Raw genomic sequence first — 27,483 nt, 5'->3', positions numbered from 1 at the left:
TGTAGAAAGATAGCCTGAGTTTTATATCTAGTTTCTCATCAAACTTTCACTCATTAGTATTAGCAATTTTATAGCAGTACTATATACTATGATTTTCTAATTCCATTATTTCTTCTTCATTTATAAGCACTCGTTTGATAGCAAGTACTTTCCTCTTCCCCCACAGAGAATGGCCAGTCAGAGTCTTTTGTCCATCTTTCATGCCCCATATTTCTAATATGTTCCTAGTATTAGCCCCTGAAAAGACCAAGATTCCTGGTCTCTTTCATGGGAAATGCTCTTTAGAAGCCAGTAGGTGAGCACTATCCGTGCTTATTCTTACTGGGTAGAAAATCCTGAGGCATGTACAAAAAAGACTACTGAAACTTTTGAATTTAGCAAAGTTATAAGATATAAAATCATTATACAAAAATAGTTGACTTTTCCTATACTAATAGTAAACAGTTAGAAAGTGTAATTAAAATAACAACACCAAAAATACAAAGTACTTAGGAATAAAATTTTAAAATATATACAGGGTCTGTGCATTAAAAACTGGAAAATTATTGCCAAGGGAATTAAAGACTTAAATGGAAATGCCATGTTTATGGATTGGAAGACAGTGTTATTAAAGTAATGATTCTTCCCTTTGCAATTCCAAGTAAAATTCCAGTAGACTTTTTGTAGAACATAATAAACTAATTCTAAGAATGAAAGGAATTAGAATGGCCAAACTTTTTTGAAAAAGGAAGAATAATGTTAAAAGATCCAAGTCTATTTCCAGCTATAGTAATCAAGACATTATGAACATATTGGTGTTAAGGTAGGTATTTTAGATGAATGAAACAGAATATAGAAATAGGTCTGTAGGTATAGTCAATTGATTTTTGACAAAAGTACTGAGAAATTCACTAGGGAGAGGATGGCATTTTTGTGCATGAAGCTTTTTTAAATTTGAGGTAGTATTAGTTTATCACAGCATATATGATTTATAGGGCTAGGCTCACAGCTCTTCTAATGTATGTTATTATACCACATCTGTCACCAAAGCCCCAATAATCCTCCACCATAGTCCATTTTGCCCCTTACGTTTCTTCCTCCATCACCTCCAACCTCTCACTGACAATGTCACTTCTGCAGTCATAATTCTAGAGGTTGTTATGGTTTGGTTTAGTTTTATCTTTTGTCTGTTCCTTTGTTTTGTTTCATTATATTTAACGTACAAGTGAAATGAGAGGATTGGCTTTTCAACAAAAGATGTGGGGCTAATTGGTATTTGTGTAAATGAGAAAAAAGAGCCTTTCTTGGCCTTTCACTTCATACACAAAACAAACCTAAAAACAAGAACTAAATACTGGAAAAATTCCTCCTGGTTTTGAGATATGGGTTTCTTAGGGTGTGAAAAAAAAAAATCACAAACATTTAAAAGTAGTAAATTGAATATTAAATTTAAAACTACTTTTGAAAAAGCACTGATAAAATTAAAAGGAGAGCCATGGACTATGAAAAATACCAGTGAGTTAAATACCTGACAAAGAATTTGAGACCAGAATATATGAAAATTATTTGCCCTACAGAGATTTGGAGGAGCACTATTCCAGAGAAAGATCTACGAGTAGACAGTAAGCACAAGAAGACCTTTAGGAAACATTATTCACCATTAGAAAAATACAAATAAAATCGCAATGAAATTTCACTTGAATTACTTAATAGATTGATAATGTCTCCTTGAATTACTTAATAGATTGATAATGTCATTTATCAGCAAAGATGCAGAACTGGAAACCCTAATACTTGCTGGTAGGAATGTCTGATTATCAGACCACTTTAGAGAACAGTGTAGAGATTTTTAAAAAGTTGACCCTATAACACAAAAATCCATTCATTTCTAATGAAGAGAAATGAAAACACTAATCTATACAAGGACTTGTGCACAGTGTTCATAACAGCTTTTTTATAATAGTCTCAATGGAGTAAACAGGTAAATGGTAAACTGTGCCATCCACATGCTGAAATACCTCTCAGCATTTAAAAGGAACAGACTGGATACACACAGACATACTGAGCAAAAGAAATTAGCAGAGTAATTACATACTGTATCAGTGAATTTTCATGAAATTACAGAATAGGCAGCCCTAATTATAGTGATAAAGCAAGATTAGTGGTTGCCTGGATCCAGGGCTGGTGAAAATTGGGCTGAAACAAACTACTTGGAGTGTTGGAAATGTTACATATCATGGTTGTGGTCACTGCCATATATTTTAAAACATACTTTATGCCAGTATATGTTGGTTAAAAACTCAACACGTGCATTTTGTTGTATGCTGTTAAAATCTCAAAGTTCATTTACAAAGCAAAAAATTTAGGGTAATATTAATAATAGAAAGTGAATTAATTTGGGCATAATTACATTTTCAAATTAGATTATCATGATAGCACTTTTTGAAAAAGACTTGCTTTTTTTTAATTTGAATTTTTTCTTTCCTAACCAGGTTTTTTATTTAAATAATTTCTCTGTAAATACCTTTTCTAAGAACAACTTTAAGTGTCTAACAAATGACACTTAATCTTGGTAGAAACTCCTGGTAGAAAATAAGCAACAATTTAATGCTTTATTCAGAATCAAAGTAGCCTTTCTTTTTTTCCCTTTGAAAGATAGCCCAGCTAGCCTACAGAGTGCTCCCCACGTGAATAGTTTTACCAGGCAACAGTAGGAGGTCAAAAGAAGTCTTGCTGGTAGAATAAAAACAAATCACCCCTGTAGTGACCCACCTCCTACTGTTTCCTTTGTGCAGCTACTGAAATGAAAGCCCTCTGCAGTGTTGGCAAGACAGGGCCCTTGACCTTCAGGTGCTTTCATCTTAAAAGAAGAACAAAAATAAAACACAAGCAGCAATTAAGAGTTGAAGTGAAGTCAGTTCCAAGCAAGGAGAGCGAGCAAGGCACTTTAGAGCAGTCAAGGAAAAACTTAACCTGTCCTTGAAAGACTGAGTCAGAATAGTGTTTGAAAGCAGAGATGAGGAGTGTCACATGTGCTGAAGAGAGTAAGCAGATGAGAAAGGAGAGTGCACATTGATACAAGCAAAAATATTTAATTTGGCATAAAGTAAAATAAACTTCAATTCTATCAACATAAGTAGATCTAAGATGAATATAATGTTGAACAAAAGTGGCAAGTCGGGGGGGGAAATATATGTAAGAATTAACTTACTAATCAAACTAGTGCACTCTCCTTAAGCCTCAGGTCCATATAAATATCTGCTTACTGGACATCTGCACCACATTATACCCCATATTCTATCAATACCAAAATTATAGTTAATATCTTTTCTTCCACACCTATCAGTCAGCAAATATTTAATAAATGCTACAATACCTCAGATACTGTAGCCTTTCCATTTTCCTTCCCAGAAGAAATAACACAGCTAACCTAGAGTGTTCCCCCGTAAGTCTTACCAGGCAACTGTGGGAGGGTAAAAGAAGTCCTGCTGGTAGGGTAAAAAAAAAAACATCCCCCTGGTGACTCACCTCCTGTTGTTTCCTTTATTCAACTACTGAAATGTTGCATAGAATAAAGAATCAGACAGACATGATCCTAGTTATTAGTAATACTATATTATCAATGCACCTGCAATTATCTGGTAAAGAAGAGAGGTGCTGTGGCTGTGTGTCCCCAGCATAGGGAACAGCTACCCACATGTGAAGACCGAGTAGGAGAACCCTCTCCTTTTCTCCCCACACTTCAAGATAATACCATATAAACATTCTTCAAATTTTAAATCATGAATTTTAAAAAATGTGTAGTGAAAATTTTCTTAATGTGTTGTTTTTCCTTTAGATCCCAGCTCTCACTATGTGATCACCCTGAAAGCGTTTAACAATGTGGGTGAAGGCATTCCCCTGTATGAGAGTGCTGTGACCAGGCCTCACACAGGTAAAGTTAAAGCTCTAGCTCTTTTCAACAGAGTAAGTAAAACATGGCCTGAAGCCTGCCCCTCAGGTATCACTGGAAGGAAAAGTAGATGGCAACCTAGAATGTAGGCTTCATATAGGAAAACAAAGTTTCACCATGGACTATTTTGATTTTTTTGAAAATGCTATCCTGTCATGTCAACAGTTCTATGTAGATACGCAACACGTGTTTTTAACATTTAGGATTATGTGCTAAAAGGCATAGTTTTGAAAGAAAAGTAATTTTTCATCTTTCAGTCATATAAGTTAGAACTAAAATGAGTCAGAAAACAAAAGGATTCTTCATATTTCTGGAGAATTAGTATAGAAGGATAATAATATATGTTAAGGGTGTTGAATATAACATTTTCTTTACTAGTCCACCTGATATGGTGGGGAAAATGTTGTTCTACATACCTTCCTGGTGATCAATTAATATATTCTTTAAAGTTTTCTTACTGAGATTACATAGGTTCACAACACTGTGTCATTCAGAGATGGAGCGTCCCACATTCAGGTGTGTGTGATCATGCTACTCCCGTCACCATGGCACCACCAGTGCTCCCTCAGAGTCTGTGTGCTTTTCTCAAGCTTTTACTTATATAAAGTCAGATGAAACACTGTATATTTCTTATAAAAGGACCAGATACTTACCATATTCTTTTTAATAACTTATTAAATTGAAGGAATGTAATACAAAATGTCCGAGAAATTCAAGACATCTAATTTGTATCTGACTGAGAAAGTTTATTGACGTAAATATTTCAGGGTTGTAAAATTTTTGAAAAAGTACTATAAGCTAAACAATATCATTTTTGAAAATGTTCTTTTTACTTTGTTTCCCAGAATTGTAAATCTGTATTTCCTCCTATGAGCTCTGAATACTTTACATAATATAGTACAGATTTCACATTATTCTTTATAAAAAGATAATCTCACTCTTGTTTCTTTTTAAGCTTTTACTTAACAAGACTAGCATCATTACTATATATTTCATTGCTCTGTCCTGTCTTCTGTTCCAGCGTGCTTTCATTATGCAAGTTATTTTAAATATAGCTTTAGTGCTCCAGAAAGAAAAAAAAAAGTAAAACCAGAGCGGGAATATTTAAGTAAATGATTTACTATTTCTCAAATAAGCCTTTAATAGAAAGAAACATTCTTAGTTATTTTGTTTTATGTAAGTTAAAAATATATCCTTCTTCCTAGAAATAGACAAGGAAATGTCCTTGTAATCTAGTTATCACTTCCAAGAGTTGCTACCAATAGGGGAAAAAAATTTTCAAAGAATTCTGATGACTTTGCACCTGAAGGTGCATTTTCTGTAACTAATTGGTATGTGTCCTAACGATCTTTGAACAAAGCCCTTGATTATAATTTATACTGTTCCTCTGTTATGTTTAGTCCTCATTGTGCAGGAAATACACAAATGGAGATGCTTAATATGACTTGGCAATTATTCATAAACATGACCCGTGCCATTTCAGTTTTGAATTATAAAAAGGATTTGTCACCACAACAATGTGGAAAATCCATTTTAAAACATGAAGCTAATATAAACTAGTTTGCATATACTTAGAAGACCTGAGAGTTGGGGAATTCCAGATCCATCCTTCTGTGTTGCCCTGAATGTCAAGTGTTTGATCTTTGCTCATTCTGGCTGCAGTGCTTTCCATAATGAATGCGTTTGTTGCATATGCCACAGATCCAGCATATGAATTATCCTATCATATAAGTACTCTGATCTCTAAAATTCATAAAGGCTATGTCATTTGGACCTTTGGTAACCATGGTATTTTTCATAACTGATTGGGATTCATCAGTTGTCCTGACCATACTGGAGAAAGTGTAGTCAAGAGTCCCTTATGATGTCAGCTTGCCTTTCCTCAAAAACAAAGAATACCCTAATTTCTTTTTGCTTCAGTTTGGATGTGACCATATTTTTGTACTGCTTTTAAGCCCAGCATATGTGAACTTTGGGGTATCAGATAACACCTAAAACCAAGGTCATTTGCTAAAATAAAATGCAGGACCTAGATTTGACATTAAGACCAAATACATATCTAGTGATTTGTCTGGGTAACCCAAGTCCCAAAAATTCAGTCACATTCATTGAACTATCAAAACAGATCCTGAACCTTGTATTGCTTACCCATAAATTTTACCCTTGATTTTAAAAATAGTTATGTTTTCATGATCCATTGTGGACAGGAGATGGAGATTGATTTCTCATGTAATTTAAGGAAAATTCAAATAAGGCTGCATTAAAACCACTATTATCAAATTTTAATGTCTGTAGAATACAGTAGAGAAGATAGTTGATTCCTGTTTCTTTATTTTTCTGGAAAGAACACAAGTGGAAATACTCTTAAGTGAGTGGTGGTTGTCTATTAACTCTGGATTCTCTTCTCTTTTTCTCCATTTCTCATCTTTCATTCCATTCTGTTGCCCTGCATTTCCCTTTTATTTTTGTTTATGTTAAAATGCCACTTCCCTTTTTAATTACTTTTTACCCAGACACTTCTGAAGTTGATTTATTTGTTATTAATGCTCCATACACTCCAGTGCCAGATCCCACTCCCATGATGCCACCAGTGGGAGTTCAGGCTTCCATTCTGAGTCATGACACCATAAGGATCACATGGGCGGACAACTCACTGCCCAAGCATCAGAAGATAACGGATTCCCGGTACTACACAATCCGATGGAAAACCAATATCCCGGCAAACACCAAGTACAAGGTATTGACACATTTGCTCTGGGTGGGAAAAGCTAATTATTGATATTATCCAGTTCTGAAATTCTTGCTTCATGTTTCCAGAATGCAAATGCAACAACGTTGAGTTATTTGGTGACTGGTTTAAAGGCAAATACACTCTATGAGTTCTCTGTGATGGTGACCAAAGGTCGACGATCAAGTACATGGAGTATGACAGCCCATGGGACCACCTTTGAGTTTGGTATGTGTTGTCAGAATCTATGTAACCTGACACATTTTTTCTCTTTACAAGACATGAAGGCCAGTGGACTCCATGCTAATGTTGTGTCACATTTCAAGTCATGAAATGTCACCTGCTTTTACTACCCAAAGGAAGACTGAGTGCATGAATTGAACACAATTTGCAACTGCAGTTGGAGTTCATCAGTTTTTCAGCTGGTGATTTTTTTTTTAAATCATTGTACCAGAACACTAGCAGATAGCAGTGATATAATGAAAAACATACTAGATTTTAGGAATTCAAGGCCTGATTCCTAAAATCTAGTATGTTTTGCATTATCAGATCAGCCACTTAGTGACTGAGTGATTGTAAGCATAATAATCCAACTTCTCTGAATTTGTCCCTACCAACCATAAAAAAATGTATAATAATCTCTGCCTTTCCTACTTTATAGATTATGATAAAGTTAACATGAGGAACAGATGGGAAAGCATATGGTTAATATAAAACACTGTATAGAATTAGGGATTATTGTGTTTTATCCTGCTTTCCTATAAACTGAGACAGAAAAGTTCATGTTCTGCCCTTGACAGCTGCCAATTTGTGCTGACTAGAACCTCAGCACTTTATTAGGGGCCCCAAAGCTTTCTTCAAAACAAGTTGTTCTTGCAAAAACTAATGCAGTGTCTCATAAGAGCTTCCTCTGAAGTTTCTTAGGTTTGTGTCTGTGTAAGTAAACATGAGAGAAACATTGACTGAGCAAATTAAGGGAAGAGAGTGTTTGCTTTTTGCTCACTTTGGTATGCCTGCCCATGTAACCTCTGTACTCTCCAAATTTGGGGATATGTGTAAGCATTTGAAATTTCTATCTGACTGCCTGTCTTCTTCCCCTTCAATTAAAAAATGGAGCTATAAAATCTCAAACTGACCTTGACTGTCTTTATCTTCTTTTATTTGGACTTCCTACAAAAGAAAGGTTTGATTTTTGCAGAGCTAGAAATATGGTATGCAAAAACGTAAATAGACCTTGATTTGCTTTGTTTGTCAGTTTTTAAGATTTTTCAGGCTTTAATTCCAACCCATCAGCTAATAAATGATATTGTGTATTCCCTGAAGTTGGTTGCATTTCACCAGACTTTTCCATTTTGTGTTAGGAGAGTTAAAACATTTTAGAAAAGGAAGAATAAATTTAAGACTGCACTTTGAACTTTCCTGTTTCCTACTAATACATTAAAAGTTTGCAACCTTAAGATGAAATCACAGCAAACACAGTCATTTTTATTTTATGGGTTTTTTTCCTCATGAATATTCACCTTTACCTGTTAGAGCAATAATTTTACATAGTTGGTAAGATGTTTTCATTGTAAACTTAAAGTGAAAAAAAAAAAGCCCACATCAATTTGTAAATCTTTCTTTGAAGTAATAGAGATTTTTAAGCACTGTATTTGGTTAAGAGAACCAACTATATAGTGAGAGGAAAATTTATTATTCTAATAAAGTAATTCAAAATTCAGGGTCAGGGGAATGCCAAGTTGGCGAATTTTATTATGACTTTTCTCATTTTCAGTCTCCTGATTTGTAAAGCAGAGATAAGGTCTTTTAAGATTCTGTTAAGGGACCTCCCTGGTGGTACAATGGGCTAAAGTGCAACAATGCAAGCAAGCCACAGCTACTTCAGGCTTCCATACGAGCTTGATGCCCCAGAGCTGACCCACATGGCGCGGCAGACCTCTCCTGACCTGCCTGCTGCTCCCCTCAGTAGTGTACTTCCTGCCTGTTCTGCTCCCCGCTCTTTCTCTGGTGAATCCTCTCACCACCCCTGCACCTATGGCCTGTACCCCAGTTCTGTATACATAAATAAATAAATGTTTTTTTCAAAAGGTGATGTTAATATTTAGTGCAATACTGTTTATTTGATAACTACAAACGCCATTTAGTTTCCCTGCCTAACTAGTCTGTATGTCCCTGACCCTTGTCAAGATACTAGTTATATATACTTACAACATGGTATTTTCTTTTTGTTATTTGGCATATTCTTTTTTATTGGAACTCTTTATGGATAGATAGTAAATTCTTTGGAGCCAGGAGACTTATCCTTTTTTTCTTATGTCCTTTATTGTGCTTAAAATTGGAAAGGGTTGCAGAAAGGGTGAATTAAATTAAGATAAAAAGGAATTACTGAAAGTATTGTTATTTTGTAGTTCCTGCTTCTCCACCGAAGGATGTGACAGTTGTGAGTAAAGAGGGGAAACCTAGGACCATAATTGTGAATTGGCAGCCTCCCTCTGAAGCCAATGGCAAAATTACAGGTAAGAGGCCTTTGATTGTGTCTGTAGCCTGTTCCGAACTGGCAGCAGCATTCTAAGAGAGTGCCATATTATTGGGAAAAGAGGGAGTCAGAAGGCTTACTAGATCTTTTTATGAGGTGTTGGGAATCACGTTGGACCTTGAAAGTGAAGCAAGGAGGGGTTGTTTACCCAGTGTGACATAATTGGGTTTTCAGTATGGCCTAACTCAACTGAATGAAAGTATGATGCATAATACAGCCTTTGGCTATAATGGGCCTTGTAGACATATTTATTTTCCTCAGAAAAGCTATTCCCTGCCTCTAGATTGCCAGCATAGACTTTAGAGATATCCACCTTCAAATCTAACTCATCAGGGTAATATCCAGTAAATACAGATTCTGTTTTTCTACCCTACAATCCTCAAAAGGCTTTTAATTCCTTTTTCCTCCAGACTTACTATTTTAGCTTCCTGTACACTTATAAATAGAATTAAAAGTTTGACTTGGCTCAGGCCTTTGAAGGGGACTGGAGTTTTTCCTTTGACTTGCAGCGGAGAACCTTCCATGATAGAGAAGACACTAGACCTTCCTTTACTTTCTTAAGGAGGAAAGTCTGATGGGACTTGGCTGCTAGTTATTCCCTTTGCATCCTCTGTTCCATAAGTAGGAGCAGAGGAGCAGGAGTTTGCTGTGGAGCAGGAGTATGCTGTGGAGCAGGAGTTTGCTGTGGAGCAGGAGTTTGCCTTCTGAAGTTTCTTTTCATGTATAAGGTGGCCTAAAGAAACTGGAAGCATTTCTTAGCATTGCCCCACCTTGACTTTCAATAGGAATCCCTTTCTGTAAATCCCAGGTCTTTGTGTCATTTTTTTTTGTGAGTGTGTTTTAAATTTGCCTCTTCCATAAAAACGTAAAACATGCCTTGACTTAGATTACTTTGTCTTTAAAAACTAGTAATAATACAATGCATTTTGCTGTGGGGGGTCAGGTAGGCAAGTGGCACTTGCTTCCTCAACCACAGGGATTGAGTGCCCTCTGGTGGAAGGAAGTATCAGGTGACTTGTCACTATGACCACCCACCCCAGTGACCTGAAAGATCATAGCCCATCTTCCAGTTTTTTTTCCAGGAAATTACATTGGTGAGAGCATGTCAGGCTTTTGTTAGTTTTCAGAACTGCATTATTTTAATTGTAGGCCTGTAAATGATGAACTATTCCATGTTCAGATGTTATAGTGATTGAATAATATTTCCTTATTCAATTTCTTAGCTTCTAGAGTACTTAACCCTCTATTTTTATCTGTGACTATCATTTCAGCTTTTGTATAGATGAAAACTTATTACCTGATGCTGTGAAATTGTGTTTAGTATAGCACTGTGAATACATTTGCCATTATTACTCTAACCAGTATCTGCTTTTCTGCCTGTATGTGCTATAACATATGTCTTTATTGACTTACTACAAAAGAAAAAACAGGAATAATATCTTTTCCCATTAACCACTTTGGACAGGTTACATCATATATTACAGTACAGATGTAAATGCAGAGATACATGACTGGGTCATTGAACCTGTTGTGGGAAATAGGCTGACTCATCAGATTCAAGAATTAACGCTTGACACACCATATTACTTCAAAATCCAAGCCCGGAACTCAAAGGGCATGGGACCCATGTCTGAAGCTGTCCAGTTCAGAACACCTAAAGGTAAAGCTCCCCGAACAGTTTTATATGTCTCTTTAGTGGCTGTAGAGAATGAATAATGGAGGTCCTGAAGATGAGCCACAGTGTGAAGATAACTCCTCAAACGACCCCTTACCCACTACTGGCCACCAAATCAGTGCTCCTATGGTTAGGTGACTGCCTAACCATGTCATGACCAGGGGACTTTGACGCCAGGCTTTTCACGGCAGATGAAGTACAGTGAGTGATCTGAAAGTTTTCACCAGTCAGGTCAGATGCACTTTTCTTGCTTCCCAGAGTAGTAGCATGTTATTGTGAGAAATTGTCTTTCAACAAATTAAGACTCTTAAGGTAAAGGATTATTCATGGATATTTTTAGAGTGAAAGATGAGAGAGAGAGACTAAAGGGGGCCCTTTAAAGAAAACTTTGAATAAGAAAGTGAAGATAAAATATTGAACCAAGTGACTTTAGTCGGGGAGTAAATCCATGGGAATATGGAAACCCAATGTGGATTTCTTTTCTGTTAGTACCATAAACAAGATTCAATTTGTTCAGAACTTTATGGGCTTTTTTTTTTTTTTCCTTTAAAAATTCTGCCTGTCCCATCTTCAAAGCTTGTGATCCTTGCTCTTGTTTTTTCTTCCCCTGTGCTTGGCCTGTTAGCGGACTCCTCAGATAAAATGCCTAATGATCAAGGTAAATGAGTAGATGGCCTCTCTTTCCTCTCCTCTCTTTTGTGATCTATTGTTAGCTTTTGTTGTTTTATTTCTTTTTTCCTGAAAACCTGTATTAAAATCCACATATTAATTGGCCAAAGTGGAGTTGAGTCCATTTCAATGGCACTTGGGGTATCTGAAAAGCTGGGAAATCTACTTAGAAGCTAAAATGACTGGTGGAAAAAAACTGAATCAAATAAACTGAGTTCTGCAGCTGTAGGAGATTGACCTCAAGTGTGGGTCAGACTATCCTTTGTGCCAAGAGATTGATATTCTGTAACGATGATAGGCATTTGGGCCTTGCATGCTAATTTTTCATATTTGAAAATCTTAACATCTAAGATTTTAATCGTATCTCTAAATGAGAAGTTGTGATCAAATTCAGTGACTATTTTTTTCTTCACACAAAAACTACACAAACTTGGCTACTGAATGATGTGATTATTCTTAACAAAGTTAGTGCAATCAATATATGATGTTACTGTAGGGTTTAATTCAGAGTTCTTTTTCCATTTCTTCCTTTAAATATATGTGCTCACTTTAAAAGAGGAAAAAAACATCTGAAATTGAAACTTAGGAAGTATGTGCCTCGGTGTCACCATCTTGAAAATGTCACCATGGTCTTTCCATTGTATCTGCTATCTGGAGCAGTAACAGTACATATGAATTTCATCTCTGGGAAGTCAGAGGTGAAGTTGGTACCTGTTTTCTATGCTGAGAAAGAGCAATAAAAATAAATGTGATGGTTGCTCTCATCGTTAAGAGAAATTATTAGAAATACAAATTCTTTGCTCCTTGTTAACAGCAAGAATGATTTGGAACTTGAGGTTTCAGGTTGCAGAGCTTTGGAAATATGTTCACATTCAGAATCTTTTGTTTCACATTGGAGAAACTGCATTTGTGTATTTGTGTTTTTATGGGTGTATGGGAAACATCCTAATCATGATAGAAACTGTAACTCAAGCATGAGAATAGAAAAACAACCATACTGTATATGCATAGGATATAAATGTGCTTATTGTCCTTTCCTGACCTCATTCGATAGGGAGAGTGGAGTGCTTTGCTTAACCACATCTCTGGTGTTTACCCACATTTATCTTTACCCATATTTATCTTGGTATTTGGCTAGTCCTTGGAACTTATTGTTCCTTTGAAAGAATACTGGGAAATACAGGTATCATACCAACTGGTTTATTGACAAGTATGTTCTTTGGCAGTTATTTACATAATGTGATACTCTGCATAGTTGGGCCTATAGCCTGTCTGACACATTAATACACTTACATATGAAGAGGCTTTAAAGTGCTAAGCTAACTCTGCCATCTAGACATTCTCATAGTGAAAAGAACTAGAATTTTGAGAGATGGTATGGACCATTGGGAGGAATAATGACAAAAGAAGTAAGGAGAAAAAATAAGAAGTGGGAACAGTGGAAAAGGGGTTGGGACTATGAGTGAAATTCTAGAATATACCCTTGGGAATAATTTCTGTTAACATTTGGGAATTTTTAACTTCTAGAAACAGAAAATGCTTCCATCTCTAGATTTATTTTGTTATATGAGGTACATACAGAAACCTTCAAGTTTTAATTTCTTGCACTTCCCCCAAGTCTGCTAATTTATGAAATTACTTGACATCAGCTCTAATGTTTTACAGCACTGCATCTAATTTATGCATTTCTAGTCAAGCATTAGTTGTCAAAAGAACTTATTTATGGGTGTTTTCTGAAGCTTCATGCTCTCTGCCTCTGTAAAGGAAATAGTCTTCCTTAAAGATTTATTGTGATAATAGTAGCTAGTATTTATAGAACATTTGCTTTGTGTCACTATGTAGTACTCAAAGTATTTATAGGATTAAAACTTAATCCTCACAACAACTTTGTGAAGTAAATGCAATTGTTATAATAACTGTTTTACATGAGAAAATTGAAACCCAGAAATAAAAAACTTGCTAAAAGCAAGTCAAGACCTCAATAGTTCGGTGTATGCTGTCGATTCATCACTGTACTGTTAACTGTGAGGAGCAGCTTTTACTTCTCACTCCATTCAGACCTCTTCAGGAGACAGTGCGATAGTGCTTTCTAGCACCAAACCTTGGATTGAGAAATACCTTTGCCTTTTTGGGAAAGGAATCCTTGTATTTGCTTAACCAAAGCACCTTTTCTGTAAGTAAAGAACAAAGATCAAGATCAAAAAACAGAATTTTAAGAATTACTGGTGTTTATGATTTCTGAGGCCTACTTAAGAGGTTTCTCAAATACAAGGTCAAAAGCCTCAGAGACAAGTGTCCTTTGTGAACAACCAAAGGGAAGAGTGTTTCTTCTATCTTTCAGTTTTTAGGTGGCTGCACAGGAACTAAGACCCCATTTTATCTTCTATTTGCTTCCCAGTTCTTGCTTAGGGTAACTTTATATTTAGAAAGGCAACTTTATAATTCAGAAAAGAATTCAAATGAACATTATCTGCTAAGCCAGATCAACATAGCTAGAGTCTCTGGAAAAAGTCCAGGTTTTTAGTGTGGAAGTTAACCTAACAGACCTCTCCTTAGTTCCTTTTCTAAGAAAACTACTTTTTGCTATAATATTCAGAGCATCCTTTCTGGAGCTGTTTCCTGAGATAGAGAAATAAATGTGTTCCCACCCCTCCTGAACAGGAGTGGCAAATCCAGATAGAATTGTGGAACAGGGGTTTCAGCCTTTCAGATGCCTCATTGCATAGAAAGTTATACTTCAGTTTGCTTTGTACAAATAGGCTATATATTTTTCCCTGTTTATGTGCTACTTCATTTTCTCGTGGACAGAGTAGACCGAAATGTTTTGTAGAAAACATTGACTGGCTGTGAAGTGGACTTGTCACACCAAAGTGATGGGTCAATAATGACATGATTTCTTCTGCTTCAGCCTCAGGGTCTTCAGGAAAAGGAAGCCGGCTGCCAGACCTAGGATCTGACTACAAACCTCCAATGAGCGGTAAAGCCTTCCTGTGTCTTTCTTGGCCTATTATGGATATGAAGCAGTCCTACTTGAACTCTTTTGTAACTTGTGTGTTATGGGTTATAGCATTTAAATGATTAATAGATTTGACCTTAGGGCTTTTCCAGCAATGTTTGCTGAATTACCATAAATCCATTCATTATAGATCCAGGAATAAAGTTGGTTGCCTTTATATCCAGCTTAAAATAAGATTAATTTTAAACAAATGAGTCTTCCAGTATTAACTGCCTCTGGGAATAATAGAATCTTATACTTTCAAAAATAAAATGTCTTGTGGGATTAACTATTGCTCAGAACAAGAAACCAAAGAAATGCTTCAGAATCATTGATTTCTCCCTACTTTACTTCAGTGTTTTTAGCTAGGGAATTCTCAGAAGTTCTTCCATTCTCCTAGCCATCCTATTCACTTAAATGAACCTATTTCTCCACCGAACTTTTCCATTTGAATTTATTTTCACACATTTCATTCATTTACTCCTCATTATATTGTGCAGCAGGGATAGATCTTATTCCCATTCTGTACAGTAAGAGGCAGTGTGGAGAAATGATGTGCTTGGAGCCACCTACTAATTATGGAAGTTATAGCACCAAAGCCTAGATCTTCTGATTTCTGGCTTTGCCTTTTCTGTTATTATATGCAGTTTAAAAGCATGGGGTTCTACACCAGGTGTGGGAATCCAGAATGATGTAATGTCCACAAACATAATTACTAGAAATGGCCCTTACTATCTCTTTACTCCTGCCAGATTGAAATGGAAGAGCAAGGTTTGTCCGTTAGAAACTCAAGGTCTAATTATAAGGATATGTTCTTTTAATTCCAGCCTTGTATTTCAGTAAAAATTGCTACTAGCCAAACTTCAGTGAAATCAACCTATTAGGAAAGCCAGACAAACATGCATACCTGGTTTTGTTTTGAATTTTAGGACGAGTTTCTCCTTCAGTGATACATAAACTATATTTATGTGTTCATAGTATAATATTCAAGGGTGAGAAAAGTAATTATGCCTTTATCTTTTCTTTCACTCATGCATTCGTTCATTCACCTTTTCATAAACATTTTTAAATTTTCAAGTTCTCTGTTATAGACTATGGGAGCAAGAAAGAATGAGTAACAAGCTACCTGCGAGAGAAAAGAGAAAGCTTTGTAGAAGAGGTGGTGTCTAGCCCAGATTGTAAAGGATGTATAGAAGATAGCTAAATGTCAAGTAAGAATATTCCAGGAAACAATAATAGTATATATAAAGGCATGGAAATATAAAACAACAGGTCACACTGCCTTCAGACAGGATAGAGTCTCAGGTTAGAGAATGTAGGTTAGAACCAACCTATCAAAAGCTCAAGCAGTAAATGCTAAAAATTTGAACTTTACCTGTACATAATACGTGTAATGTGTCTGATACTACAGTATCAGTGGCATACTGTGACTTCCATTATTATCTATTATTACTCTGATAGTGAAGAATGAGTGGCTAAGAGTATGAAACCAGGGAAGAGTTAGGGAGCTGTTGCAGTCATCCAAGTGACGCTTAACAAATGACTATATTAATGTTCTTGGTAGGAGGATCGAAGCTCCCTTTTTCAGCTCACTCATACTCTTATTACAAGGGAGCTGTTAGACAGCTCAGAATGTGGAGCTCAAATGAGTTAAATGAGAATTCATCTCTGTTGAATGTAAGCAAGAGCAACTGCCACCTCTGCTTGCCTCATACACCCCAGCTCACCAGTCTCTGATTTGCGCTGCTTACCCTACCTTACCCTACCATCTATCCCACCTCCTAGCTTAACTCTGCTGTTAAAAGTTTTATATAGAACCTGATCTGATTTCTTTGGCTCCCATAGTTTATCCCTAATGTTACTTTATTGAAGGTGTACAACATAAATTGTCTGTCTAAAATGAAACATAGGGTAAAATGTATTCGATCAGATATGGAAGAATAAGGTCCTAATCAGGCCCAGATTTAGTGTCATGCTTAAACGTAGCCTCTAAAATTATAGAATCAAAGTTGGAAGGTCACCTAACCCAGTGTTATGGAAGGATTCCCAAAGTGATTATCATTTTGATTAGATCATAATTTTATAATCAAAATTATAATTACTTTAGGAACTTTTCTAGAAGCGTAGATTCCCAGGACATTCCTTCATGATAAGAATGTCTTCCACAATATCCCAGACTGGTAGAATGACTTAAGACTTATTAGTTGGCAAAGTAATTCATCCCATTACTGTACAGCTCTGATTGCCAGATAAAAGAAGAAAAACTGGAAGAAAAGACATCAGTTATTCACAGTAGTTAGATTTATGTAGTAGGATATCACATTTTATAATCTGAGTATGTATAACTTTAATAATCAGGTGGGAAGCGAAGAAATAGGTTTCAGAAAATGGAAGACAAGACTTATAATAGAGCTAGATTTTAAAAGGCCTTGATAAAAAGATAGAGAAGACCCTGAAAACATTGGGGAAATGACAGCAGGAAGAAGAAAATCTAAATTTCCTCAACATATTCAACAATCTGGCCTCTCCAGCTCTTCTTTTTATCCTGCACACTTTCTCCCCTCTAACTTTGCATATCTCTTTGCTTAAGCAATACTGGGCTACCTTTCTCTTTTCTGAGCAGGCCAAGTTCATTCCTGCCTCCCATTAGCTAGAAGAAACCTTCTATTTGCTGAACATTCAACTATAGAATATTCTTCCCCTCAGGTCTTAGTGTGGTGTGACATTTTCTGTCATTCAAATCTTAGCTCAAATGCCTTCTCAGAGTTTTTTCCTACCATTCAATCTAAATTAACCACCAGTCATTCTTTGTCATAATCCCTTCATTTTATTTTCTTCATAACACTTACTACTAACCAATAATTTTTTGATTTTATATAGTCTGCCCCCACTCCCACCCCAATATTCACATCTTTGTTTTTCCCTGGCACATAATAAACACTTAATAAATTCTGGTCAAATTAATGTATATGTACACATCTTTTTCCTGAAATTGAATAGGAGCATTAATTCTGCATAGACTGTGTTTATAAAACAAACTATTTTTCAAGTAATTTTTTGTGATCTCTGATAACTATATATATTTTGAAAAGAACTTGCTTTCTATGAATGTATGCTTTTAAAAAGGTTTTGAAAAGCAGAAAATGAAATGATTTACAGAAGGTGCTTTACAAGATGATGACATCAGAAGGGCCAACCCATAATGTCCATAAGTAACATTCAGTACAGTTTGAGAAGGTTTCATGAACACCAACTTTGTGCAAGCCACAAGAAAATTATCCATAAGGCATAATAGAGGAGACAGTCTTGTTTGGCAGACACTAACACAAGGCTTGTGATGTATGCCACAAAGCAGCTCACATGGAGTTTTTGTTTCTACATGAAGGTTTATAGCCTGATTGCATGCAGTTTGAGAGTTCTCTAACCCTAATGAAATGTAACTTTTCCCTCTCCAGGAAGTAACAGTCCTCATGGAAGCCCCACCTCTCCTCTAGACAGCAACATGCTCCTGGTCATCATCGTGTCTGTTGGTGTCATCACCATAGTCGTTGTCGTGATCATTGCTGTCTTTTGCACAAGACGTACCACCTCACACCAGAAAAAGTAAGGACCCAAATATAGCCCGTAGATTTGGGATAGCTTTTTATTGCTTGTATGTAACATCTATATGTGGAGTGGTACACATAGTTAAAACATAAAGTTCAGGAAAAGAGGTATTTTAATATTTTTAAAGAAAATGCAGAATAGTCTCCTTTATAAATGTGTATCTATCAAGGGTCTGCCTGGGAAAGAGGTACACATTCACCAGGAGTGAATTTATTGAAGGGGCCAATAAATCACAGGTAGGGAGAGGAGACACCAGGCAGGGATATTCAAAGGACAACAGCAGTGATAGGCCACTGTTGCCTTTAAGCTTTAAAGGACAAAAGTTCTTCAGAGTTCTGAAGCAATAGGAGAGAACTCCTTAATGCAACTCTGTCTGGTGCTAGGAATGTTGCCATTGCTTAGATTCTAAACCAGTGGGGAGCAGGCAGGAAAGAAAAACCCTGTTTCTAGGCTCCTGCCTGTACCTTCTATTGGCCACAACCCAACAAAAACCAGGGGTAGGGTTGCCAGATAGATGCAGTTTACTTTGCTCAGCCTCTCCTAAGTAGAGACAGGGTCTGATGTGGAGTGTGGACCCATCCAGCATCCTGAAGGCTGCTGTGGAGTGCTGTATGCACACGCACCCCATGAGCCAGGGTACAGGAGTAGGTGTGGTGAGTGTGCAGGCTCCTTCACAGCGCAGATGCCAGCGGAGATGGAAACAGACCATAGGCCTTTATTCTAAATCTCAGTTTACGTATCTTTAAAGAAGTGCTTCCAAGTGCAAAAGCTAAAGTTGGGGCCTGCTGGGGTGAGACAGATAGAGATGGATTGATTTAATGAATAAAGAAAAATCATTGATAAACAAATTCACAGGGCAAATGCTTGGTGGCCCTGAACTCCTCTGGGAGTTTGAAGCTTGTGGCTGATTGTGTAAAGCAGCCAGCGAGGAGATTGTTATGTAGAGCTTGGTGACAGCCTATACTTTGAAACTTGACAGAATTCTTGACCCTAGATTACATTCAGTTCATGTACCTGGCCCGTGAGACATAAGAAAAGGGAGTTCCTGAGTTACCCATAATATCAAAACCAAAAACTTTGGTTGCAGTGTCCTTAAAGATCTTAAGATGGAAAAAGAAATTCATGTTTGTGATCATCTGTCAGATTCGCTTATACTTAATGAGTTTGTTTCTTACATAAAGGACAAGAACAAATTGCCCTCTGACTGCAGCTAGTAATGACTGTATCATTTCCTATAGGTTATTTGATGATTTTAATCCTTTTTTTGGCCCAAATGAAATAGCTTTCTTTCCATAGCATCACTTATCCAAGAAAATGGGGGCTTCTTTGTAAGTCTGATCACTGCCTTTTACATCTCACCCTGTCTACTTTGGATTATAGAAACAGTGTCTTTTAAAAACTTCAAAGATTACATTTTTTATACAAAAGAAAAAGTTCTGCTATCTTCTTGGCATTTTATCTGTCTGTGAACTTGATTTTATCGCTAGTTTTATAAGTCTGAGGTATTTATTTAAGGAATAATTTAAAAGTGAGAGCTGCTTAGTGCTTTTGGGGGATTTAAAATTCAAAATAAATGAAAAATAAAGCACTTAGTCTTCAGATCTAGAAGTGGGAAATGGGTTGATAATAGACTGTATTTGAAGCTTTAAGTCCTACAGATTTGAGTCTCTTTGTTTAAAAGAATTGTGTCAAGTCTTCACAGGGCTTTCCCCTTCCATCTCTCTGTGACCTGTTTTCCATCAATTATTAAAAAATATGTGAGCTTTTCTTACTTTCTTCCTCTCTGATACCTGGATATCTCCTGTTTCAATGGTAGCTGTTTATAGACTCCTACAGCCTCAAAGTTAACAGCGCATATAAAGTCTGAGCCTTCATTGCTTCTCAGCTCATTTCTCTGTCATCCCCTCACTCCCAGAAGATGACCTCCTCCATGAAAAAAGGGAAGGCCGTCATCAGATGAAATACCTCAGTCTACCACCATCAGATCTGAGGATGCTTCTACTTTGGGGCTCATTGTCTTATCCCCCTTCTATGTGTACTTCCTCTTGTCCAATGCCGGTTCCTCATTATCCTCAGATCTCATTGTCCCCTCTCTTTCTAAGACTTTCTTGCACTTGCTGTTATCCCTCTCGCCAGCACAGCTAATCTCTTACTCTACTGACTCCATGCTTCAGCATGTAAGTGTACTCAAGCTTCTTGATCTTTGCAGTTAGACGTATAACCCTCCCACTCATGCATGTTCTCTGTCCCTGGCTGCTATAACTTCTTGTCTTTCCTGTCACAACCATAATCCTTGAATACTGGTCTGTACTCATTTGTTCATTCTTTCGCTGTCTATGCATGCTTCGAATCTTTCCCAATTCTGCCCCTACCATTTTTGCTTTGCTGAGGTCACCAATGATTTCCCTATTGCTAAAGCCAAATTCTCAATAATGTTTGATATCAACTACTCCTTCCTTGTTGAAACATTTTCTTCCCTTATATTCTATGATTGTATATATGTTCTTTCTCACAGCCCTCCAGCTGTCAGTCACAAAATGCAGACATTCTTCAGGGACTTTTCTCTCTATTTCCCCAGAGTGTTATCTCCTATTCCCATGGCTTCACTTGCTCTCTGCAAGTGATTCCTATCTTTCTTTCTCAAGGCCTTTCTTTTTTGAGTCTCAGATTAGCATTTCCTCATGACTGTCTCAGAAGCACATGCATGTCCAAACCAGAATTAGTCATCTTGTCTGTCAATCATGTTTCAACCCCAGTGTTGGTAAATGACTTAAAACAGACTCTTTGGCATCATCCTTTACCATTCTTTACTTCCACCTCACTCCACATTCATTTATCCACCAAGTTTTGTCATTTCTGCCTCCTAAATAGCTGTCAGAGTACTTCTTCTTCCATTCCCACTGTCCCAAGCCCCCATTCAATCCTGGCTGAAATTATGTGACAGCCCAGCTGGTCTCCTGTTTTGAATCCCACCTCTTAAATCCATTCTTCACACTATAGTTGCTATAATTTTTTTACCTCAAACGTGACCTCCTTAAATCCTTAAAACCATTAGTGGTTTTTTTGCTACTCAGATAAGGAAATTCAGACTCTCAGCAGAGAGCTTTCTGTTTGATCCCTGATGATCTTTGCAGCATCATTCTCCTCATGGTTCACTCTGCTCCCTCCACTCAGAACTCCTTACAGTCCTTACAATATATCAGACTGTTGATCTGTGCTACAGGGATTTGACATAAACTGATTGCACCACCTGGAAGGCACCTTCTGCCCTACATCCATTTGCTTAAATATCATTTTTCCTATCTATTTAATACTCAGTTATTAAGTTACTGTAATGCTTGGTGTAAGCTCAGAGCCTTTTAAAATAATAGTTCGATATCAGTCGTCTCCCTTGTTTGATAAGAAATAATGAGGACAAAGCATTCCAGCACAGGATTTGACATAGAGTAGGTACCTGCTTACTGAGGAGGGAAGGGAGAAATTAAGGCACAGAGAGCTTGATGTTGTCGTTCCCACTCCTGACTAGTTGGGGTTCCTCTTTCATAAGCCACCAGCTCTGCCTTTGCTTCTTTGTTAATTTCTAGTTAATGTTGTTCATTCTCTATTGATTGGAAATTTTTGGAGGAACTTTTGCTTTAAAGGTTTTTTGATTTAAAAAAAAAAAAACCTGTCTAATCTGTAGCTATTTAAAAAAAATAGACACAGGAAATACTCAAATATGTCCTTGTATGTGTCTCTAAATATGTGTGGACAAAGCAGAGACACATTTGCTGTTTCCAGAAGTAAATTTCTTGCTTGTTTTTAAGTTTCTGACTTTGCTTGAAGCCGCCCCTGAAGGGTAGTTTTAAATCAACTAAGCTTTTTGTAACTCTGAAAAGTTACTTTTTAAAAATTCTCTTAATTTTGTGCCTAGGAAACGAGCTGCTTGCAAATCTGTGAATGGCTCCCACAAGTACAAAGGGAACTCAAAAGATGTCAAACCCCCAGACCTTTGGATCCATCATGAGAGACTGGAGCTGAAACCCATTGATAAATCTCCAGACCCAAACCCCATCATGACTGATACTCCAATTCCTCGTAACTCTCAAGATATCACACCAGTTGACAATTCCATGGACAGCAATATCCATCAAAGGCGGAATTCATACAGAGGTGCAAGTTTTTCCCATATGTTAGGGGATTATTTTCATTTTAATAATTTTGCAGTTCCTAAGGTTGTCTAAATTTGGTGGTTCCTGTATGAGGTTGGGTTTAAAGAAACATGTTGTGGGATTTGGTCAACATCTGGTAAAGAATAGCTGGCCCTTATGGAGGAATGAATGGTTCTATACACAGAAGAGACAACCTTTTAGGCTTCTCAGCAGGCCTCACCAATTTGATACTCAAGCATTTGAGACAAACTAGCCCATGAACTCACATTTCATTCTACCCCTTCCATTGGAGTCCAGCTCTCATTGTAGTGTTCAGAATGTTCTTGGTGCAGATGCTCTTACAGACACCCTACTGAAGCATGGTAGGCAGCTAGACTGACTCTCAACAGGCACTCCAGGAAAGAGTTTAATGATCATTTTCCTCTAGTTCACTTCTAAAGAAGCACCCTGTCCCCATTATGTTTGTGAGTCCTCAGCCCTCACTCTGGGTAGGTCACTGCTGTGTCTCCTCAGTTGCTGAGAGCACACACTTGTGAGTAACTTCCATATTTGATGTCTAGGGCATGAATCAGAGGATAGCATGTCTACACTGGCTGGAAGACGGGGGATGAGACCAAAAATGATGATGCCCTTTGACTCCCAGCCACCCCAACGTAAGTTAAAAAACTTTTTCTTCCAGTGCTGCTAGTTTATTCAGTCATGTTGGGAAACAGTTGTGAATGATCTTTTTGACTTCACTTGATCCTAACACAATAGATTTTTGTCCCAAAGTTTTGGCATCTTAAGGAAAGAAATACCAAACAATTGCCGTATTTTGCGATTCTTACTGTTCTTGAGGCCAGCTTGCTAAAGTTCAATGTAAATAAACTAGAAGTCCAATTTCCCAGGAACAGGGGAGTAACCAGTCTCCTAAAGGTGCATGACATCTGTGTGGGATTGATGAGGAGGAGCTCACCTCCGGGCAGGGGCTCAGGAGCTGGGTGTCACAGTGCTTCTTAGGCTTCCTGACACCGTGATCAGTGTGGGGAGCACCTGTGGGATTTTTTTGGTACATCAACAGACCTTATATTCTAGAGGAGTTTTAGATTTACAGCATGGAGTTTTAAAAGCAGGGTTTTTCCTACCTTACTTGACCCATGCCTTGCTGTGATAAGAGTAACCCAGCGTTCTTTAATAATATTTGAAATTCAAAATAAGGTAAATGTCATGTATAAAAACCAAGAAACAGTGGAATGAACCAATTCTTTTTTTATCACTGCATCTCCTCCCTTGTCCTGTTTTCAAGCTATATCAGACAAGCTGGCACAGTGGGACTGAGAGTGGTCCCCTGTACCATCCTAGCGTGATGAGAGGCAACCTGCCCACCCATATCAAATTTTAAAAACTTCGATCTTGGAGTATTTGCTGTAAGTAGAACAGTGAGCTACTAAGTCTCAACACTGTAAGATGACTAGATTAAAATCTTGAAAGCATCAAATCCTGAAAGATCTCTTTTAAGTTTAACCTAAATGAGCTTTTGAATTTTTTATTCATTTCTTAAAATATTTTTCATTTCTAAATTTTCAGCCTTCTTTCTGTCAACAAGTAACAGAGATTTGGATAATCACATATTTTCTATTTGCAAAGAGATGCTCCATGGCACTCTGTACTGGGAAGGCAGTGGAGCGCCTAGCACATAGCTGTCCTCACACACCCCTCTCTCACTCGCAGCGCACACACACGTAGGTCGTAGATTCTAGAAGTCAGCTTTGAAAGACATGGATATATTCCACAATAGGTCATTTTTGCACAAAGTAGGTTTTGCTTAGAGTCTTTGATGAAAAGAAGCGTCTCCTTGAAAGCATACAGGGAAAAGCTGTAGCTTTCCACTTATGAGCAGTACCCTGGTCAAGGTCTCCAAATTTGACATCATAGATGTCCAAAAGAAATAGTCATACATTCCAGGGTGGTAGCTTTTTTTCTTTTTTTAAAGACTTCACCTCTTACCAGAACTGGCCTATTTTTCAAACATAAAATTTGACTTTTGAATATGTTAAGAAAAAAGTATGGTACTTGTCAATATATTTTTTATTTTTTATTTTTTGTGGTAGTAGGGAAAGAGTATGCATGAACATATATACTTAATACATGTTACAACAGTTGGGTAGGTGAGTGGAATCTTTTAATTCAATAACCTGAAAACAAGTGCCCAGATGTACTTGTGCCCTTCAGGTTTTGAGACACCCCTTTCCTCGCATGACCACCATCCTCTTTACAAGCTCGAATTCCCTGGAACTTGTATCCACCTCCAGCTACCCTAACATAGAATACCTGAGCACTGTTAGGAAAGGGGAGGTTTGGGAGGTTCAATCCAGCTCTTACATAGAAGCATCAGGTTCTGATTCACTAACAGCTAATGATTTCTGACTATATCCTAGGTAGGCAAGCACATTCACATTGTTATTGTTTATTTACATGATTTGGAGGAAAGACTAGAAATTACTTTAAAAAAGAAGTCAGTTTGGTTTTCCTTTGGGAGGGCCCTCTCTGGTTAGAATGCTTTCAGGTTGCACTTCCTAGGCAAAGTCAGGTTTGTCCTCCCTAATCTTAGTTTTAGAAAACACCGGTCCCAAACGATCTCCCCACTCCATCTTCCTAAAGGAAATGCTAAGTCCCAAATTGCCCTGAGAGCCATCCTCAGCCCCTTTGCTAGGCTGTGTTTTGCTCCAAAAAACCACCTGAGTCTTCTGGTCCCTGGGTGTTCTGCCACCTGCTTGCTTGCTTGTAACCAAAACCAAATAGTAAAAAATGAAGGCATCTGCTTTCTTGGTTGGGATTTTTCTTCACTAAAGTAAAGTTGAGTGACTCCGTACAAGCCTAGAGACATTTTACAGACTTTACAGGCTAATTAACTTTCATCACAAAGTTTGTGAATGCCTTCCTTAGAGAAGATTGCCTGTGTTCCTAGTCAGCCTTGCCTATTTGCTTATTTGGAGGTTTAAAGCTGGTTATCTTGACCTAAAATATTCTTTTTCTGCAGCTTCTCTGAGGGTATACAAAGTTTACTCCCAAACTGATTAATTCTATCAGGCCCTGGGATCAATAATGAAGCCTCATTAAAGAAATACTGTCTTTACAGAAAGTTGTATATAAAATATCTCTGTGGAAAATTGGATTCAGTAGCTAAATGAAATAATTGAGTTCCTTATCTCATGTGGGAAGGAAAGTTTTGTATTTTAAATGTAAATAGCTATGACTGAGCCCTGAAACTGGCAGCAAGAAGAGGTGGTGTCACAGATTGTGTCTTGCCTTTGGTATTAGGCTGGACCATAGGTGTTCAAGCCATTTGAGTTCCTGTAAGAGATGGAAGCTGACTAAACAGCTGTTCATTCATTTGGCATGAATTCCTTTTGCTTGCTTAATTTAAAAAGTAGGAAAATACAGACCCCCTCCCCAAAAAAATAAATAAAAACATGCCTTTTGCAGCAACATGGGTGGAGCTGGAAAAGATCATGCTTAGCGAAATAAGCCAGAAAGAAAGGAAAAATACCAGATGGTTTCACTCATAGCAGGAGTATAACAGACCAGGCGAGAAAATAATAATAATAATGAACAGCTGTATACCAGAGACATTTTATGAGGGTGGAGTGGGGAATGGGATCAAAAAATGGGGGGAGGGAAATAAACTGGACTATGATGATAACATGGGTGATTTGGTGATGGGAAGCCCACGGGGATTCCAACTGAGATGGAAAAGTACACAAAATAATGTAAAAATAAACTATTATATATATATATATATATAATATATATAATCAGAAATCCTATAAAAAGAAAAAAAGGTTGGGAGAGGGAAATGCATTGGAATACGGTGATGACACATGGGATTTGGTTATGGGAAGCCCAAGGGGATTACAACTGAGATGGGAAAATGTACAAAATGATGCAAAAATAAACTATTATATTATTAAAAAGAAAAAGAAAGTAAGAAAATGCAGAGTGAGAATTAGGAATAGGCTAGAAGAAGTGTTTTGTGTTTTTGAACCAGAGAAAAAAGTAATCAAAGGGTAAACCATTGTTTCTTTGCTTATGGGTTTATATTTGTGACATATTCAAATATTCAGATAGATAATTTGAAACACTCATGTAATCCTGTTTATTGTAGGAGACTAAGAAGAGAATATAGGAAAAAGGTATTGTCCCAGTTAATACCATTTGGATTTTTTTTTTTTTTTTGGTAATAGGAAATATGCATCTATATATGTCATTTAATTTGTGTTTCTGTGTTTCAACAACTTGGTTTTGAAAAGTGTTTTTTTAAAACCTGACCATTCTTTCTTACAGAATAACCAGTGTAAGAATTTTAGTATGAATTCCAGTAGTTTTTAATATATAGATTTTTAAAGAAAGAAAAGCATATGATAGTAGTATATTGATTATTGTTAACAAATGTAAAATCCATAGCTAAGGAACCAAATCAAGCCAGCTCCCATCAAAAGCCAAGGGAGTGGTGGTTCTGCGGGGGTGGGGGTGGGTGACTAGTGGTGACTGTGTGTCTGTGCAAGCATGTTAAGCATTTCTCTGTCTTGTGTTCATTCACAGCTGTGATTAGTGCCCATCCCATCCATTCCCTCGATAACCCTCACCATCATTTCCACTCCAGCAGCCTCGCTTCTCCAGCTCGCAGTCATCTCTACCACCCGGGCAGCCCATGGCCCGTTGGCACATCCATGTCCCTTTCAGACAGGGCCAATTCCACAGGTGAGAGATGAGGACAGCCCGGGTGGAAAGCACGCCGCAGAGTTGGCAAGCTGAAAGGGGAACGACTTAATCCGGCTTAGAAAGATTTGGAATTGTTCTCAGTGTCACTTATTTATCATCACTTTGCTTCTACTGACTCAAATTTCTTTCTATAAAATTTACCCCATTTTCTTCCTAAGTTTTTTTTTTTTAAAGTTTTATTTATTTATTCATACAAAACTGGGATACAGGCCAGAGATGCGGAGGGTGAAAGGATTCACCAGAGACAGAGTGGGGAGCAAAACAGCAGATCAACAAAGTATACTGCTGAGGGGAGCAACGGGCGGGTCAGGAGAGATCTGCCACCCCATGTGGTCACCTCCGGGGCAGGCGGGGATCGAACTCATGCCGAAATGGCTTAAGCTTCTTAGTGCAGTGCTTTAACCCGCTGCGCCACCAGGGAGGGCCCTCTT

The 27,483-nt window shown here is 37.4% G+C and overlaps 1 protein-coding gene across 3 annotated transcripts in view; it reads left to right on the top strand.

The window, feature by feature from the left end:
- NEO1 (neogenin 1) overlaps positions 1 to 27,483 on the top strand; it is a 159,447-nt gene that overhangs the window by 122,333 nt on the left and 9,631 nt on the right. The window contains exons 16-26 of one of the 3 annotated variants that reach the window (XM_004687608.1): positions 3,818 to 3,913; positions 6,445 to 6,668; positions 6,749 to 6,887; positions 9,068 to 9,175; positions 10,661 to 10,855; positions 11,496 to 11,528; positions 14,448 to 14,516; positions 17,990 to 18,137; positions 22,054 to 22,292; positions 22,852 to 22,944; positions 26,873 to 27,031. In XM_004687608.1, the coding sequence (XP_004687665.1) occupies positions 3,818 to 3,913; positions 6,445 to 6,668; positions 6,749 to 6,887; positions 9,068 to 9,175; positions 10,661 to 10,855; positions 11,496 to 11,528; positions 14,448 to 14,516; positions 17,990 to 18,137; positions 22,054 to 22,292; positions 22,852 to 22,944; positions 26,873 to 27,031 (1,503 nt within the window). The remainder of the gene's footprint in view (positions 1 to 3,817; positions 3,914 to 6,444; positions 6,669 to 6,748; positions 6,888 to 9,067; positions 9,176 to 10,660; positions 10,856 to 11,495; positions 11,529 to 14,447; positions 14,517 to 17,989; positions 18,138 to 22,053; positions 22,293 to 22,851; positions 22,945 to 26,872; positions 27,032 to 27,483) is intronic. The other 2 variants (XM_004687609.2, XM_004687610.2) reach the window with 2 other exon arrangements.

Source organism: Condylura cristata, unplaced genomic scaffold (assembly GCF_000260355.1).
Source record: "Condylura cristata isolate star-nosed mole 26May11 unplaced genomic scaffold, ConCri1.0 scaffold00023, whole genome shotgun sequence".
Classification (NCBI taxonomy): Eukaryota; Metazoa; Chordata; class Mammalia; order Eulipotyphla; family Talpidae; genus Condylura; species Condylura cristata.
Note: the sequence above shows the minus strand (reverse complement) of the source record. Positions and strands in the feature narration are given on the sequence as shown.